Here is a 13,845-nt window from a genome sequence, read left to right as displayed (position 1 = left end):
ACTTGCGCCTGATGAACTGCATGTCGCGATATACGCAACTTCTCCATCTATCATGTCTTGAAGATATTGATTACGGACTCGGAGATTATCTAGAATAGCCAAGACAATTGCCAAAGCTGGAGTTTACGAGCTTCTCCTGGAAGTCGCAGGGCTTTCCCGTTTGTTGTATGTATCAGGATTTCAGGAGGGGCAGATCCTCATGTTTGAAATAGAACCATCAACCAACACCGACGAATGAACGGACAAGGAGACAAGCAGATCCAACGTTCGACAGGACCAACAGAAGGCCGGATGAAGCGGCTCCGTGCTTGTGCGATTCTACTGTGGAGTCCGAGGCTTAGCGTGTCGGGTACAGCCACTGCGCAGTCGAAGGAAATCGGGCTGACGAGCTGGAAAAACAGCGAAGCCTTGCCAATCTCCGAGCGTTCGGTCCATTATTTCTTGTACGACGTCTTGATGAGATATATGTAATACGCCGCCAAGGTAAGATGAGGAGCGCGTATTTCTTGTGTAGGCATCCCCTTGCTCCGCTTGTGCCCCCTCTTGTCATAAAGAAGCTCAAACTCCCTTCGCATTTGGACTCGTGTGACCTTAACTATCCCTCTGTCTAACTCCAGAATATTTCCAAACATGTCGATCGTAAAAAGACCCACCATCAAGAATCGCAGGATATCCTCGTCGCCCTCTCCGCCAGGAAGTCCACACCCTGCTTATGACCCTATTCGGATGGAACCGGTCGATCGTCTGGGCCTCACTTCTGCTGCAGTACCTCTCTCTATCAAACAGGTCGACCTCGACGGATATGACATCGTCCCTCCGGTGCCTGCATACTACAACACCTTCGAGCTACCCCGCTCCAGCTTCTACAGCCTCCAAGAGCTTCAGGACGACATTGCCAAGGCCATCTCGGCACAAAACGGTTTCCCTCATCGTCGTGTGGAAGCAAAGCGCGACTTCTATTTCAAGCTCTCGGCCCACTACAGACGCCATACGGATGAGAAGCGCCAGGACGTGCGGGTCACTGCGCAGAATTGGGATGAGCTGAGGCTACTGCTGTTGAGTGATGAGGTGCACGTCGCGTGCTTCTCTGTTCTGTGGTGGAAGAAGACTACAGGGCAGCAAAGAGCTGATCGCGCCGAGTTGGGTCGCAGTTTGGCTTGCTGTGTTATGCAGTAGGCTGTACAGTTGAGGGGACCTTCATTGAAGGTTCTCTCCCTTCTCTGAACCCCAGCGATGGTCTGAGCTGTGCACTTTGCGCACCGGCGGTCTTACAGCTATCAACATCCACGACAGATCACGAATCGCATGCCGAGCCAAGGCGAAAGGCGATATTGAATTTAGCAGTCGCCAACATGGACGCTTCCAATTATGACCATGTTGATTGACAGCCAAAACGCCACAGCCATGCATTCCGTGCAGGCACAATCTCTGGGCTGTGTAGGCATGACACAACAAACAATACCACCGTACCCAAAGGCCATCAGCAAGACTCATCGAGATGTCCTTACAAACCATCGTCAACGTTGGGCAATGCAGGAAATTGGCCTCAACAAGGGCTGCGAGGACATACTGCGGAGGACATGTCAGGGTAAACCGACGGTCGGCAGCACGGCAGCTATGCCGAACGTGCACTGATGAGCCTTAGGCGCACAAGATATCTTAACGAGAAGCACGAACGAAGTAACGAATGCCATGAACGATCTTGTTTTCCCACGTTTTGTTTTCCCAAATGTCCTTGCCGAGTAGATCGCCGGTTGCCTGAGTCGGCGTTTGCAATTGGGCGCCTGAACCACAAAGATACCCTGGATTCTGTCATGGACGGAAGCTATCGCGTTGACAGAAGCTAGTCGAGGTGCTTGGACTGTACTTGAAACGGTATAACCTACTCCTTGCTTCGGTTATAAGAGATCCGGCGAATCGAGAGGAGCAATTCTTGTAGGACTTCGACCACTTGTGCTTGTTTGGAACCAAAATGTCATGCCATTGTCGTTCCAAACCAAAGTCATTGACCTCGGCGTTGACCTTCCTCATTCGAAAGCTCTCCGTATCAGGCAGAACTTCGGAGTATCATTCTACCGAGGACGTCATCAAAGGACACCTTCACTTGCTTCACCTTGTCGTGAGTAATTATCTCTTGAGTCCTCTCAAACAATCATGTCAATCAAGAACGTCGTCCTGGTAGGAGCTGATGGTAATCTCGGACCCGGTGTCCTTGATGGCTTAGTGTCAACAGGATCTTTCAATGTCACAGTCTTCAAGCGCAAGTCCTCCAAGTCAAAGTCCAACTATCCAGAAGGTGTACAAGTCAAGCTGCTCTCAGATGACTTTCCAATCGACGAACTGGTTTCCGCATTGCAAAATCAAGATGCCATAGTCAGCACTGTGTATGGTGCACAGGTGGATTTGCAAAAACGTCTCGCCGATGCTGCGATCAAAGCAGGCGTGAAGCGATTCATACCTTCCGATTTTGGAAGCTGCGATTCCCAAAGCAAGAGAGCCATGGAACTCGCACCCATCTACATCGCCAAATCGGAAGTGCGAGACTATCTCGAAAAGTTGGCCAAGGAGAACTCTGGATTCAGCTGGACCAGTCTTGTATGCGGACATTTCTTCGATTGGGATCTCGGATTCTTCCACATTGACCTCAAAGCCAAAAGTTTCGAGATCCTCGATGATGGCGAGGTCTACTGGAGTACTAGCACATTTGCACAAATCGGCAAAGCCACTGCTGCAATCCTGCAGAAGCCAGAAGAGACCAAGAACCGTTTCGCCTACATCCAAAGCTTCCGCATCAACCAAAATCAGCTGTTGAGAGCGTTCGAGAAGACGACTGGAGAGTCATGGAATGTGAAGAAATACGATTCTTCGGACTATGTCAAAGAGCGCAAGGCCAAGGCAGATGGCGGCGAGAAATCGGCCGTCGAAGATTTGGTCTGGGTGTTGGGTACGTTGGAAGCTGATTGGGAAGCCCGCGAAGGGTACGCAAATGACCTTTTGGGCCTGAAGCAAGAGAATCTGGAAGAAGTTGTCGCACGGATTGTCAAGAATAATTGAGTTGTCCTTGTGCAAACAGAGGTCTTGCCACATAACAGCCAAGTAGAAAACGACAGTTCTTATGCAGTAACTATGACCGAAAAATGCTCAGACAGATGGCGATGCATTTTCTTATGGTCGAAATCTCCTCCAAGGCCGAGGCACCGGCTCCAAAAGATGCTCCTTTCAGTGGCTGTGGAGATGCGTGACTATCTCCAAGCAAGTTCTTGAGGAGCTTATCAGGAAATCACTCTTACGAGAGGTTTTCAGCTGTTCCGAAAGGATCATGCCAGTCTCTATCCATGTGGTTAGCAGATCTTGGCACGAAAGAGTCAGTCAACCAACTAAGGAAGCAGCCACCCATGAGATGTTGGTTGCGACTGCATCCCCGTGTGCTGACCCTGTCACGCGCTCGTCGCTGTCAAAATGCACGATTCTTTCCAAATCGAAGCTGTTTCCGTTGAGATACCATCATCATCAACATCATCATCAATGGCTTTTGCATTATTTACACCCCGTCGCCTCGGCTTACAGGAGCGATATCAACTTGCTCAAGCTCAATGTGGGTCAATGCCTTTGATCACGCTGGTCGTATCGCTACCCAACGACACACATCAAGGGGAACTCAGGCGTCAGATCATGTTCAACTGTGAAGCTCTCCTGGCCCTGCACCCGATACTCTCTGCGACTATCGACGAACGCCTTACTCGCCACCCCAGGTGGAAACCACACAACCCACAAAGACGCTCTGGGAGGACAATAGTCGATACCGAGATCTGTTTCGCAGATGGCGTTGATGAAATCGCCGCTATAGAAGATCGCAAGGGCCAGAACCTGGATCTGGACAATGGACCTCTTTGGCGTGTGGGAATCTATCGCACCACACTCGAAGCTGGTGATGGCCAATTTGTTGCTCTGACCATCTGTCATTTACTCACTGACGGTATGGGTGCACTCGACCTTCTGCGCCGTATTCTACCAAACGGTCTTGACCACAGCAAGATAACGCCTTCGAAACCATCGCAACTTCCACCGAAGGCAGAAGATAGGATAGAGTTCTATCAATCAAAAGCTGAACGACTCAAAATCAGGCAAGCCGGTTCCAACGACAGATACAGGCTGGATTCCTTCATGAAAGACAGAGATGCATGGCCCACAGAGAACGACATCTTAGAGCGACGAAGCAGTCAAGTCAAACACAAATCTATCGACTTTGGTCCTAGCTACCCTGGTCAGATCCTCGATGGGTTGAAGTCATATTACAGAAATACGACAGTACCAGGCTCCGTCCATTCAGTACTGCACACAGCCGCCGTCGTGGCCTTAGCAGCCGTCGGGCGCAGACCTTCTACATTGACCTGGGGTCTTGGAAACCAGAGTGTCAAGTTGATCAGCACGGAAACACCCATGTCACTTCGCTCATATCGACTCGGTCACCCATCTTTCGGAGGTAACTACGTCGCGCCGATCTCGAAGTCTTTTCCAACATCGGAATTTGGAACGTGCGACGTTGGTGAATTCACTGGAAGATACAAGATGGACCTGGATCTGCCAGAGACGAACGAAGACGCCCGCAGAAGAGTGTCAGCGCTGCAATGGATTCCAGATAAGCGCCATCCAGGAGAGAGAAGGAAGATCATGTTATCGCCCCTTCCAAGAGTATTCTTGCCGACAATGTTCAAGGCTCTTAGAGTCCCTCCAACGCCAATTCCCGAGGCAGGGCACGAAGTTGTCCCTGAGCCTACTGGTTGGGAGGAATACCTTGCGCAACAGGTGAGGTCTCAGACCCCGTATAGGGCTTCGCTAGGCATCTCCAATCTCGGAGTATTCAGATCACGCGAGGTTGACAAGATCTGGTTTTGTCACACCAGTATGCCTTGGGGGGTAGCGCTCAATATCGACGTAGTCAGCTGTACCGATGACATGCAGGGGGATGAGGACATGGAACTCACCGTTATGGTCTCCTGGTTGGACGGAGTCATCGAGAACAAGACAGTCGAGCGCTTCATTCAGGCTTTCGCCATGGTCGTCAACAAGTTCGCTTGGGCTGGCAACCACAGTCCGGAAGCATCTTTCGCGTTACAGAAATTGCTTCTCAAAGATCTGGTCTAGGAGACATATGTCAAGCTTCCATGAACAATAAATACCTAGTAATGCAATTGAATTTCACTGTCTCATGCCTCTGGCCACGCTATTTGACCACCTGCAAAAAGGCAGGAAGGTTTTGGGAAACATTGGGATGTCCAGTGAGAGAGCAAAATTTCCAAGCTCTCACTGGACAAGCTCTCATATTGAATAACTTTGTGCATTTCTACGGGTAGAATTGAGTGAGTTTCAAAGTTGGAGCACGGCTGTTTTTATTCTCGTCATCCTCGATAAGATCTCTCACAACCCCCTCGACGAACTCCATCACAAGATAGATGTTCGATCCCCTGAAGAAGTACCGATAGACTGCGGGAATGACAACAATTTTTGGATCAAGCAGCTTGCGCGCCTCGACTGGTTGCGACATTCTTCAAGCGAGACATTGCGGTACTTCACCAACACTCTGTCGTTGAGTTTTAGAGCATTCTTCCCGTCCCGTTCGCGGTCGCAGATATCGGCGATGGTGCAGTCATCTGGAGTGTGACGTGAAATGTCAACGGAGGAAGTGTAGTGGACTCTAATCATATTATTCATGATTGGGAGTGGGTCGTACTTTTCATGATGAGAAGCAGGGGATGATTAGTAAATATCTCTGCATGCAGCTGTAGGGTTGATACAAGAAGCGACACCGTAGGATCACGGCATCGCGCAAGTTCCAAAAGAGAGGGTCTGAACACGGTCTCAGCTACCTGATTTCAGCGGCGATCTCAGCTCGCGGTTTTGTGCAGTGTGCACGTGAGTGTGTTATGCGTGTTATCGTGTATGAAGATGGGGTGGATCTTGGCAGCAGACTATTCCCAATGCGGTGGAAGCATCGAGTTGTAGAGTCAAGACCCTCTCGAGCTTCCGCCTTGGCAGCTTGCTTACTGTAATTCCCACGTTTCAGCAGCGGATAGAAGTTTCGCAAAGCCGCTCTCCTACTACATATTTTGGATTGCGAGGACCAAATCCATCGAGGCACGGATAGAAGCGACTCATATCCAGAGTCCGATGTAAACCCGATCACATGACAGCTACCAGTCTCAGATTCTGTCACATGTCCCTTCCACCGCCATAGCCAGCTAGTCGAGCACAAGACAATACAGAACATGGCTAGAACAGCGCAGACTGCTGGTCTCTCCCAGCAGCAATCTGTCTATCACACCCAGTCTTTCACCGATCATGCTGGACAATCGGCCACCCGTGTGCGCTATTCCCCTCACAACAAGCCTATTCCGTCCAATTTCCACGCGCAACCAGTTTTCACCTTCCAGATCTATACCACTATCCCACTGGACTTGGAAGAACCCTCTGCAAAGCGCAGCCGTACCTCTGGACCCTCATCCAATGCTGAGCGGACCATTCTCGCTGATCTCATCGACTACGTGGGCTTGCAAGTCGCTAGTGAAGCGCAGCGCCCAGAGCCACTCTGGGAGATTTATGCTGAGCAGCAGGGCGTCTTTGAGTGTGTAGAGCATCAGCGCCGAGAAATTGCACACCGCAAGGCAAAGAAGGAGGACCCGAGTATCCCTCCGATCCCAAAGGTTGTGCGCGGCCTTCATGGCTGTGACAAGACGGGCTTTGCTATTGTGATCGACTCGCAAAACTTCAAGAATGCTGAGTTTGTTGCCGACCAAGACGGCGCTCAGGGCCCGTTGTGGGTGTACTTTGACCGCAAGTTCCCCTCCAAAATCTCCTGGGAGCCGCGCCTTCGCTTGGAAGCAGACCCTGACATCATGGGCTCTGATATCTTCGGGCCCCCCGAGCTCCCGACAGTACTCCCTGAATTGGTCGATGCCACTTTCCGGCGGATTCAGCGGGTCGACGGAATGCGCTCTGATCTGGGCATGATGTACTTTTCTAGCTGCAAGCCCTCTGACCCGCTGCCCTTGGTCCAAGAAATGATGGACATTGGTTGGGATGAGGATGAGGGCGGACCAGATGCTGAATGGACTACCGGAACCCTCCACAACGTTGCGCTAAGGCTGTCTCTGGACGACTACAACGTTTCTAAACCAAGTGCGACCGAAATCAAAATTTCAAGCACCACTGGTATCTCGGAGCCTGATCTTCGTTATATCATCCACGTGCCCTTCCTAAACGAGACTGGCATGAGCGACAAGCTGGAACAGGCAGCCAGGGCTTTTACCTATGAAATTACATCTCGGCTCTCTGGAAATACATCGATTTCATTTGAATTCTACAAACCGCCGTCCAAGTCTCTCTCGTCTATCCTTACGGCACACCGAAACAAGAATCAATCGGAAAACTACATTGGCGCCCTCACTACCTTCTCTAGTGACCCTATCCGTGCCTATCCTATTGCACGTACAGAACATGCCGGCGAGAATGACCCAGAGAACGTTCCGTTTGTACCTTATCGCACTTTCGTCGTCGTGTTGGAGCGGCCTGACTTTGCTCAAGTCGAGGGCGGTGTGCTGTTCCTACTTGCCGATGGTGGCAAACCCAAGCCTAGTGCTGGTCAGGAACTGCCAGATAGCATGAAGCTGGAGTTGCAGGATTACGTAGAGATGGAGTTGTGGCGGTGTGCAGGCATGGACGAGGTAGCGCGGCGCCTCCAGATGATTTGGGGGGGTGTAACGTGGGAACAAGGTGGTGGGGTTGAGATCACACAATAGCCTATATATCGTGTGAAGGCAGACTCGTAAAGACACTGTTACAATTGGTACCATCCGAAGATTCCTTGCAGCAGCTATTTCTAATCACCGTCCAAGTTGGGACATAGCTGCTGCGCGACAGAGCTTCCAATAACACACTCCACGTATTGAGATTACCGTTCTGAACACCGTAGACCAGACAGTTATAGACCCAACGCGCCATGTGTGGCCCCGTCCCACATCATATACCTACTAACCGTACTCGTCGCACTGCCCTGTGTGCCTGGAATCGGCGCATTGGGGCTGTTCGCGTCCAGCGGGAAGTGCATCTGACTCGCAGAAACCATCCCATTCGCCTGCATGTAACTTCGCGCAAATCCGCCTCCCGCGCCACCCACCTTCCCCAAAGCAAGGATCACCCAGCTTGGAACCTGCTGCTCGATCTTGTAGAGGTGATTGTCAATCCAGTACGCCCACATGGTCCGCATGCCCCAGTTGACGACACCTTGGGGGCTGGCGGGACCGTCGAGTGCGGTTCCAGGGGCGTTGGCCGCAGAGGTCGAGCCCCAGAAATTGTTGTCAAACTGCACACAGACGGTTTCGACGGATTTCGAGGGCGTGGTCCATGCGTCTTGGATCGTTGCATCACGGAGGTACTGGAAGACATTGGCTGTCTGTAATGATTCAGTGTCAGCATTTTGTCTAGCTTTTCCGAATACCGTCCTGTCGGACGTGATGGCTTACATCGCGTATGACAACACCAGCTTGCTCTTGCTGCTGCGCCACGGTTCCGCTCAGGCTGCTGAACGCGGGCCACTGCGCTTTTGTGATCTTTCCTTTCCACCCGTTCGCTGGGCCGTAGTAGACGGCCATGAGCGTTGGCTGGCTGACACCACCAGTCACTTCAGCGCAATTACCTAGGAAGTTATTGTCGCCCGTATTATCACCAGGGAAGGCTGGGAAGAGGAACCCGGATTGAGCGTCTGTACAAGAGAGCAATTAGTCAAGCACAAACACGTTGCTGCATCAAAAAACACCCTACCTGCATCACTGCCGAAGACAGCAGCGCACCACGTTGTGTCTGGTTGCGTCCAGCCCGCTGGCCATGGTATCTGGGTATAGCCAGTGACCGAAGGCTGACCGCACAACCAGGACAAGAACCCGGAGATCAGCTGGGCTTCAAAGACGTGGTCGTTGGCGAAGTCGCTTTGCGCAATTCCCGCAATTCGGCCATTAGTAGAGGCGCTCTGCGACGATGTTGGGTCATAATTTTGGATTCCATTTTGGGCAGTAGAAGCGCCTGCGGGGTGGTAGAACTGCAAGGCGATCAGTTTCAATGATAAATAGCAACATGTTTAGAGCTTACCTTGGGCACCTGCGTTATGCCCTTGGTGCCGGTGTTTGGACACTGAGGGTAGTTGGACCATTTTAACGCGCTGGCCCATGGCAAGTTGATTTCTTTTGCGGCATTTGCACGCTTGCTGAGACCGAAATAGGTGCAATACGTGTCTTGTGCGGGTGGTGAATATGGACAGGACAAAGCATCCCCAACAACATCGGCTCGTTTAGCAAGGGGGTTGTCTAGCTTACTGAAGTCAGAGTCGTTGGATTCCGCTTCTAATTGACCGTCTCGTCGAAGTCTGGAATTGCTACTCTCTGTTAAGCAGCCGCAGCTCTCCTGGCCCGCAAGCCCTCCACAGAGTGGACTCTCTCCATCCGGGCATGCGGGACAATCAGTCCATAGAGTACATGTGACCCGGGCCGATGCTATTGTGGTAGTCGTCGATGCAGAGGTCGTAGCAACAGTCGTCGTAGACGTTGGAGTGCAATCAGACACGGAGGCACAGTCTTGGCTGGCCGGCCCATATACTGTGCACGCATAGCAGTCGTCTGTTGTCGTATACTGAGCAGAGGCTGTAACCACGGCTGTCGATGTGGGGAGGGCCGTATATGCACACATGTTGCCCGATGTGCCTTTCAGTACTGAATAACTTGAACTGGAGCATATGCAAAACCCGTCAATCCCCTTGTCGGGATCTGCGCCTTGATAGGTGCAGGAGACAGTGCTGGCAGTTTTTGATGTCATGGACGAGCTCGTTGTAGCAGAACTAGTAATCGTACCGCTCGAGCTCGAATCCGTGCTGGTCGAGAGAGTACTGTTAGTCATTGTAGTCGAAAGGGTGACTGCACTGTCTGAGCTTGTACCCATGCCCGTCGAGGAAGCGCTCTTAGCCGTCACCGTCGAGATGGTGTAGGTAATCTCAGTAGCAGTGTACGACGTCGAAACGACCGAGCCTGAGCTTGCAATGCCGGAAAACGGTATGACTGTCATACAAGCTCCGTTTGAAGTCGAAATCGAGGTGGTGAATGAAGATGTGGTCGTAGCCTCAACACTACATGCTATCGTTGCACTGCACGCAGTCGTATAGCAGCTGGTAGTCAAAGTGGTCGTTGAGTTGACAGCAATGGCAGTAACTGAGCAGGCGGCTACACACAGGCTTGCCGTCTGTGTCCTGCAAGAAGAGCTCGATGATGGAGTCTGGCTTGATGTTGGCGAGTCTGGATTGCCTGTAGTAGCATCAGTGCCACTGCCGGTCTGTGTGCCCTCATCGTCACAACCCAAGCCAGCGCAAACTCCCTTATCGCAGCCGGAACCGCTGCATGTTTTGGTCGTGCAGTTTGGTCCACTGCAAGAACCAGTGCTACTATCGCAGTCGGAGCCAGAGCATCCAACACTGATACAGTCCGAGCCAGAGCATTCGCCAGTGGTGGACTCACAGTCAGAGCCTTCACAGCCAGATGTGACGCACGACCCGGTACACACGCCATTTTTGCATCCTGTGCCTATGCATCCAAGCGAAATACAGTCGAGTCCTGTACAGATGCCATTCGAGCAGCCTGATCCAGAGCACCCCAACGAGACACACAGAATTCCTGTGCACTCACCATCGGTGCAGTCTGAGCCTTTGCATTGGCCGTTGGTGACGACAGGAATTCCAGTGGTCGTGGATGTCTGGGACAGCGACGTTGTTGTGGTTCCGAAACCGCTGCCGCTGATCTTCGATGTGATCGTGGATGTCTCAACGATTGAGCCACTGCTGAGAGTTGCTGGAATAAGGGTGATATTGGTACTGCTATTCGACGACAATGAGGTCAATGTCGTTTCGCTGGTACTGTTACTCCCTGTAACACTCGTTGTTGAAGTTGCTGAAGTTGATGGCATTGATGAAGTCAAGTCGGTGCTAATCAATGATGTAGTCAAGGATATGGCTGAGCCGGTATCTGTAGGAAAGGGCACTGTGGCATTGATACCGGTTGTAGACGTTGAGAACGAAGTCAATAATGTACTACTGCTCCAGAGCGTTGAAGAAGCCAAGAAGGTAGTTAAGCCAGTGCTCGAAGGAACATTCACTGTGGTGGTCGAGTTGGTTGTCGACGTTGAGGATAATGTGGTGTTGGTGTTGGCTGCTGACGTTGGGGATAATGCTATTGATGTACTGCTGCTTGAGACTGTTGAAGAATTAGAAGACGTGGTAAGAGAAGTAATTCGAGAAGTACTGATTGTGCCACTGCCAGCGACGGTGGTCTCGTTGCGGCCGTATAATGCTGCGTTGGTAAGAGAAGAGCATACTGCAATCAAGGTAGCAAGAGCTTGCCATGTCCTCGCCATCTTGATCAAACGAAACGTGATAATGAGAAAATCAGAGTGTGAAGCGGAGGCTCTTATTAATACCATTCCTCTAGTATCTCACATTCATCCCAGCCGGCCATCGAACCTCGATAGGTTTCATAGCCCTCAGGCTCAAGGCTGAGCAGGCCTCCCACGCCTTACAGAAAACACTGCAATCCTTATTCTCATCTCCTTCGCCGCACCACGAGTGATCCTTCAGAGAGTGTACGAACGTTGATCAAGTTTTCTGTGCGACGACCGTGTTGGTTTCACCAGTCAGTACCTGGTTAGCCCGGGCCGTTGAAGAGTGGGTGAAGTGGGGCGATATTTCCAGGAGGCTTCGTCGCAACAAAATTTACGAGGATGATGGAGAGGGCGCAGAGGTAGGTCATGGTTTCGAGACAGATTAGGGGAGCATGTGTGAAATCCTATGGTCGGCCTCAGCTGTGCCAAGGTAACCGCTTTCAGCTTAGTTAGTCGTTTCGGCGAGATCGAGTACCCTGAAAGCTTAATAGTGGCGATTTAGGGTGGCCGTGACCTGCCGACACAAGACCATTGGCCGAAGAGCGAGATCCGATAGGCTGAAACTTTCCTGCTGCAACGACATCCTTTGCGTCTTGCACGCTCCGAATAAAAGGGACGATGACACCCAAGGCACCTCCATCGAGGATTCTCGAGACATAGTGAGGATCCTTGCTAGGCGCACGGACAATAGGGGAATGCCCGCGTAGAGTGCTGCAGTACATAGCTGTCCAGTAGTGTCGAGATCAAAGGAAGAGTGTTCCATATCGATGAGGATGCCATCGAAGCCAGCAGTTTTTGCCGTCGTTGGAAGCTCGACGGATCGAATGAGCTTAACACTCAAAGTGTATGGAACCTCATTGCGGGGCAGCCTCTCTCGGACAGAGTTGGCGAGGGTTAGAGGCTGCGAAGAAATCATGTTGAAAGTCCAAAATGTATGGATTTACAAAAAGATGTTTGTGAGTCGTTGCAAACAGCAGTCTGGCCGCGTGGGATATATTCATCAGGTCATAAGATGGCGACTCAAAGAGGCCCCCGATATCCACCGGAAGCATGCCGCTTGATCAACATACTTCATTGCACTCATGCCAATCGGTACTTCGCAACAGTTCTCGGACAGCGACCGTGAGTGGGACAAGTGGAGAGTGACATAGTCTGCAGTCCGAAGATTGCTGGCAGTGGCAGTGCATTGACCACGGTAATGTTGTCGGATGACCTCCGATGGAAGACTTCTTTGTCGGGCATCGCCCAGGACTGTGGAAGCAGAGGGTCGTCAGTACTTGGCATAGTGGAGCAGCAACAGCGCAGACCCAGGTCGAGACAACGACGGCAGCCATGGACAAGTTGTTGAAATTTGCACTTGCCTGGAACTTGTGTGGTGGCCATCGTGTAGAATTATCGTAGACGTAACGTTAGGCGCAACAACATCGAACCATCACACCTGACCACGTGCTTTTCGACCAACACAAAGCTCGAACAATCTTTGAGACCAACTCGGCCCCTTGTCTCTCCTGACAGCCTGGTCGTCAATAGGTACATCTGAGCCTTTAGTCTTTGATCTATCAAGATCGCCGGGTCTTCTTGCTTGGTTTGGCAGGAGAGGTCCAAATTTCTGGTTTCTCGCCGCATCCAGTGCACGACTGTACTTTGGTAATGTTGAATTCTGACAATAGTGACTCGGCCTGAAGCTTCCGCGAGGTTGAGCTGGAAATGCTCCTGGTATGAGAGGAAGTTTGGTGTAGGGATCATAGGCTAGCGACCACGGTTTTCTACTGGTCCGAGCCGTAAGCTTGAATCTGCATGGATGTTCGCTAAGGAGGTAGCACTGAGCCTCAACCCAGTTGTCCCTGGTGATCTCGAGTGTTTGGCTGGACTGCGTCTGTGAACTTTTTGCTTCGGTCACCTCGAGGATGTACTGAACCGAGACTTCGCGGTGCCTCAAAAGACCGAATCCGACTTTAGTTTTGAACAGACATTCGGCGCAAAAGTTGCGATATGAGCCAGGAAGTACGAGCTTGAGCTCTGCAGGCTCGCTCTTATAATGTTGAATAACCCGAGCTGGATGTTTGGGGTCAACATAATCAATTGATATATCCGCTCGGAAGGAATGCTTCTGAGCGTCCGTCTTGCATGGCGTCGACATGAGCAGGACGGTCTGCTCGGTGATAACAGTCCTGCGCTGTGTGGTCAGATTTGGCATTTTGCAGAAGTGCTCTAGAGCCTTTCTCTTTCTTTATCTGCTTTCTCAAGATTTGGATTTTGTGAACTCGAAGGTTCGAGCAGCGTGTTGGATTGCATTGTGCTCACAAGCGAAGACTCATAAAGCGGACTCATAGATGGCGGTCTGAAGCTGCTACAAAGTTTTATACCACCCTAGTC

At 51.3% G+C, this 13,845-nt stretch overlaps 8 protein-coding genes across 8 annotated transcripts; 4 read left to right on the top strand and 4 right to left on the bottom strand.

Annotated features, from left to right (window-relative positions):
* Positions 1–630: 630 nt before the first annotated feature.
* On the top strand, positions 631–1,176 carry M438DRAFT_360098 (uncharacterized protein; the record flags this gene model as incomplete). The annotated part of the gene is made up of 1 exon (XM_029907403.1): positions 631–1,176. The coding sequence occupies one exon, from the start codon at positions 631–633 to the stop codon at positions 1,174–1,176; it is 546 nt and encodes a 181-aa protein (XP_029755089.1).
* A 978-nt stretch (positions 1,177–2,154) lies between these two features.
* On the top strand, positions 2,155–3,054 carry M438DRAFT_340223 (NmrA-like family protein; the record flags this gene model as incomplete). Its single annotated transcript, XM_029904298.1, has 1 exon — positions 2,155–3,054. The coding sequence occupies one exon, from the start codon at positions 2,155–2,157 to the stop codon at positions 3,052–3,054; it is 900 nt and encodes a 299-aa protein (XP_029755088.1).
* A 147-nt stretch (positions 3,055–3,201) lies between these two features.
* Positions 3,202–5,178, top strand: M438DRAFT_350088 (uncharacterized protein). The gene has a single exon (XM_029906549.1). The coding sequence runs from the start codon at positions 3,460–3,462 to the stop codon at positions 5,143–5,145; it is 1,686 nt and encodes a 561-aa protein (XP_029755087.1). The 5' UTR covers positions 3,202–3,459; the 3' UTR covers positions 5,146–5,178.
* An 88-nt stretch (positions 5,179–5,266) lies between these two features.
* M438DRAFT_350087 (uncharacterized protein) lies at positions 5,267–5,716 on the bottom strand. The gene has a single exon (XM_029906548.1). The coding sequence runs from the start codon at positions 5,543–5,545 to the stop codon at positions 5,345–5,347; it is 201 nt and encodes a 66-aa protein (XP_029755086.1). The 5' UTR covers positions 5,546–5,716; the 3' UTR covers positions 5,267–5,344.
* Positions 5,717–6,056: 340 nt separating this feature from the next.
* On the top strand, positions 6,057–8,268 carry M438DRAFT_350085 (uncharacterized protein). The gene has a single exon (XM_029906547.1). The coding sequence runs from the start codon at positions 6,267–6,269 to the stop codon at positions 7,794–7,796; it is 1,530 nt and encodes a 509-aa protein (XP_029755085.1). The 5' UTR covers positions 6,057–6,266; the 3' UTR covers positions 7,797–8,268.
* Positions 7,888–8,995, bottom strand: M438DRAFT_155686 (uncharacterized protein). The gene is made up of 3 exons (XM_029899009.1): positions 8,827–8,995; positions 8,520–8,763; positions 7,888–8,449 (listed from the first exon to the last, which is right to left on the bottom strand). The coding sequence occupies exons 1-3, from the start codon at positions 8,880–8,882 to the stop codon at positions 7,979–7,981; spliced, it is 771 nt and encodes a 256-aa protein (XP_029755084.1). The 5' UTR covers positions 8,883–8,995; the 3' UTR covers positions 7,888–7,978.
* On the bottom strand, positions 8,996–11,255 carry M438DRAFT_155685 (uncharacterized protein). Its single transcript, XM_029899008.1, has one exon. The coding sequence runs from the start codon at positions 10,996–10,998 to the stop codon at positions 9,109–9,111; it is 1,890 nt and encodes a 629-aa protein (XP_029755083.1). The 5' UTR covers positions 10,999–11,255; the 3' UTR covers positions 8,996–9,108.
* Positions 11,256–11,851: 596 nt separating this feature from the next.
* Positions 11,852–12,623, bottom strand: M438DRAFT_155682 (uncharacterized protein). The gene has a single exon (XM_029899007.1). The coding sequence runs from the start codon at positions 12,383–12,385 to the stop codon at positions 11,954–11,956; it is 432 nt and encodes a 143-aa protein (XP_029755082.1). The 5' UTR covers positions 12,386–12,623; the 3' UTR covers positions 11,852–11,953.
* Between the last annotated feature and the right edge of the window lie 1,222 nt (positions 12,624–13,845).

This window comes from Aureobasidium pullulans (genome assembly GCF_000721785.1).
Source record: "Aureobasidium pullulans EXF-150 unplaced genomic scaffold scaffold_39, whole genome shotgun sequence".
NCBI lineage: Eukaryota > Fungi > Ascomycota > Dothideomycetes > Dothideales > Saccotheciaceae > Aureobasidium > Aureobasidium pullulans.
The sequence above is the reverse complement of the archived record's forward strand: the minus strand, read 5'-3'. Positions and strand labels throughout refer to the sequence as shown.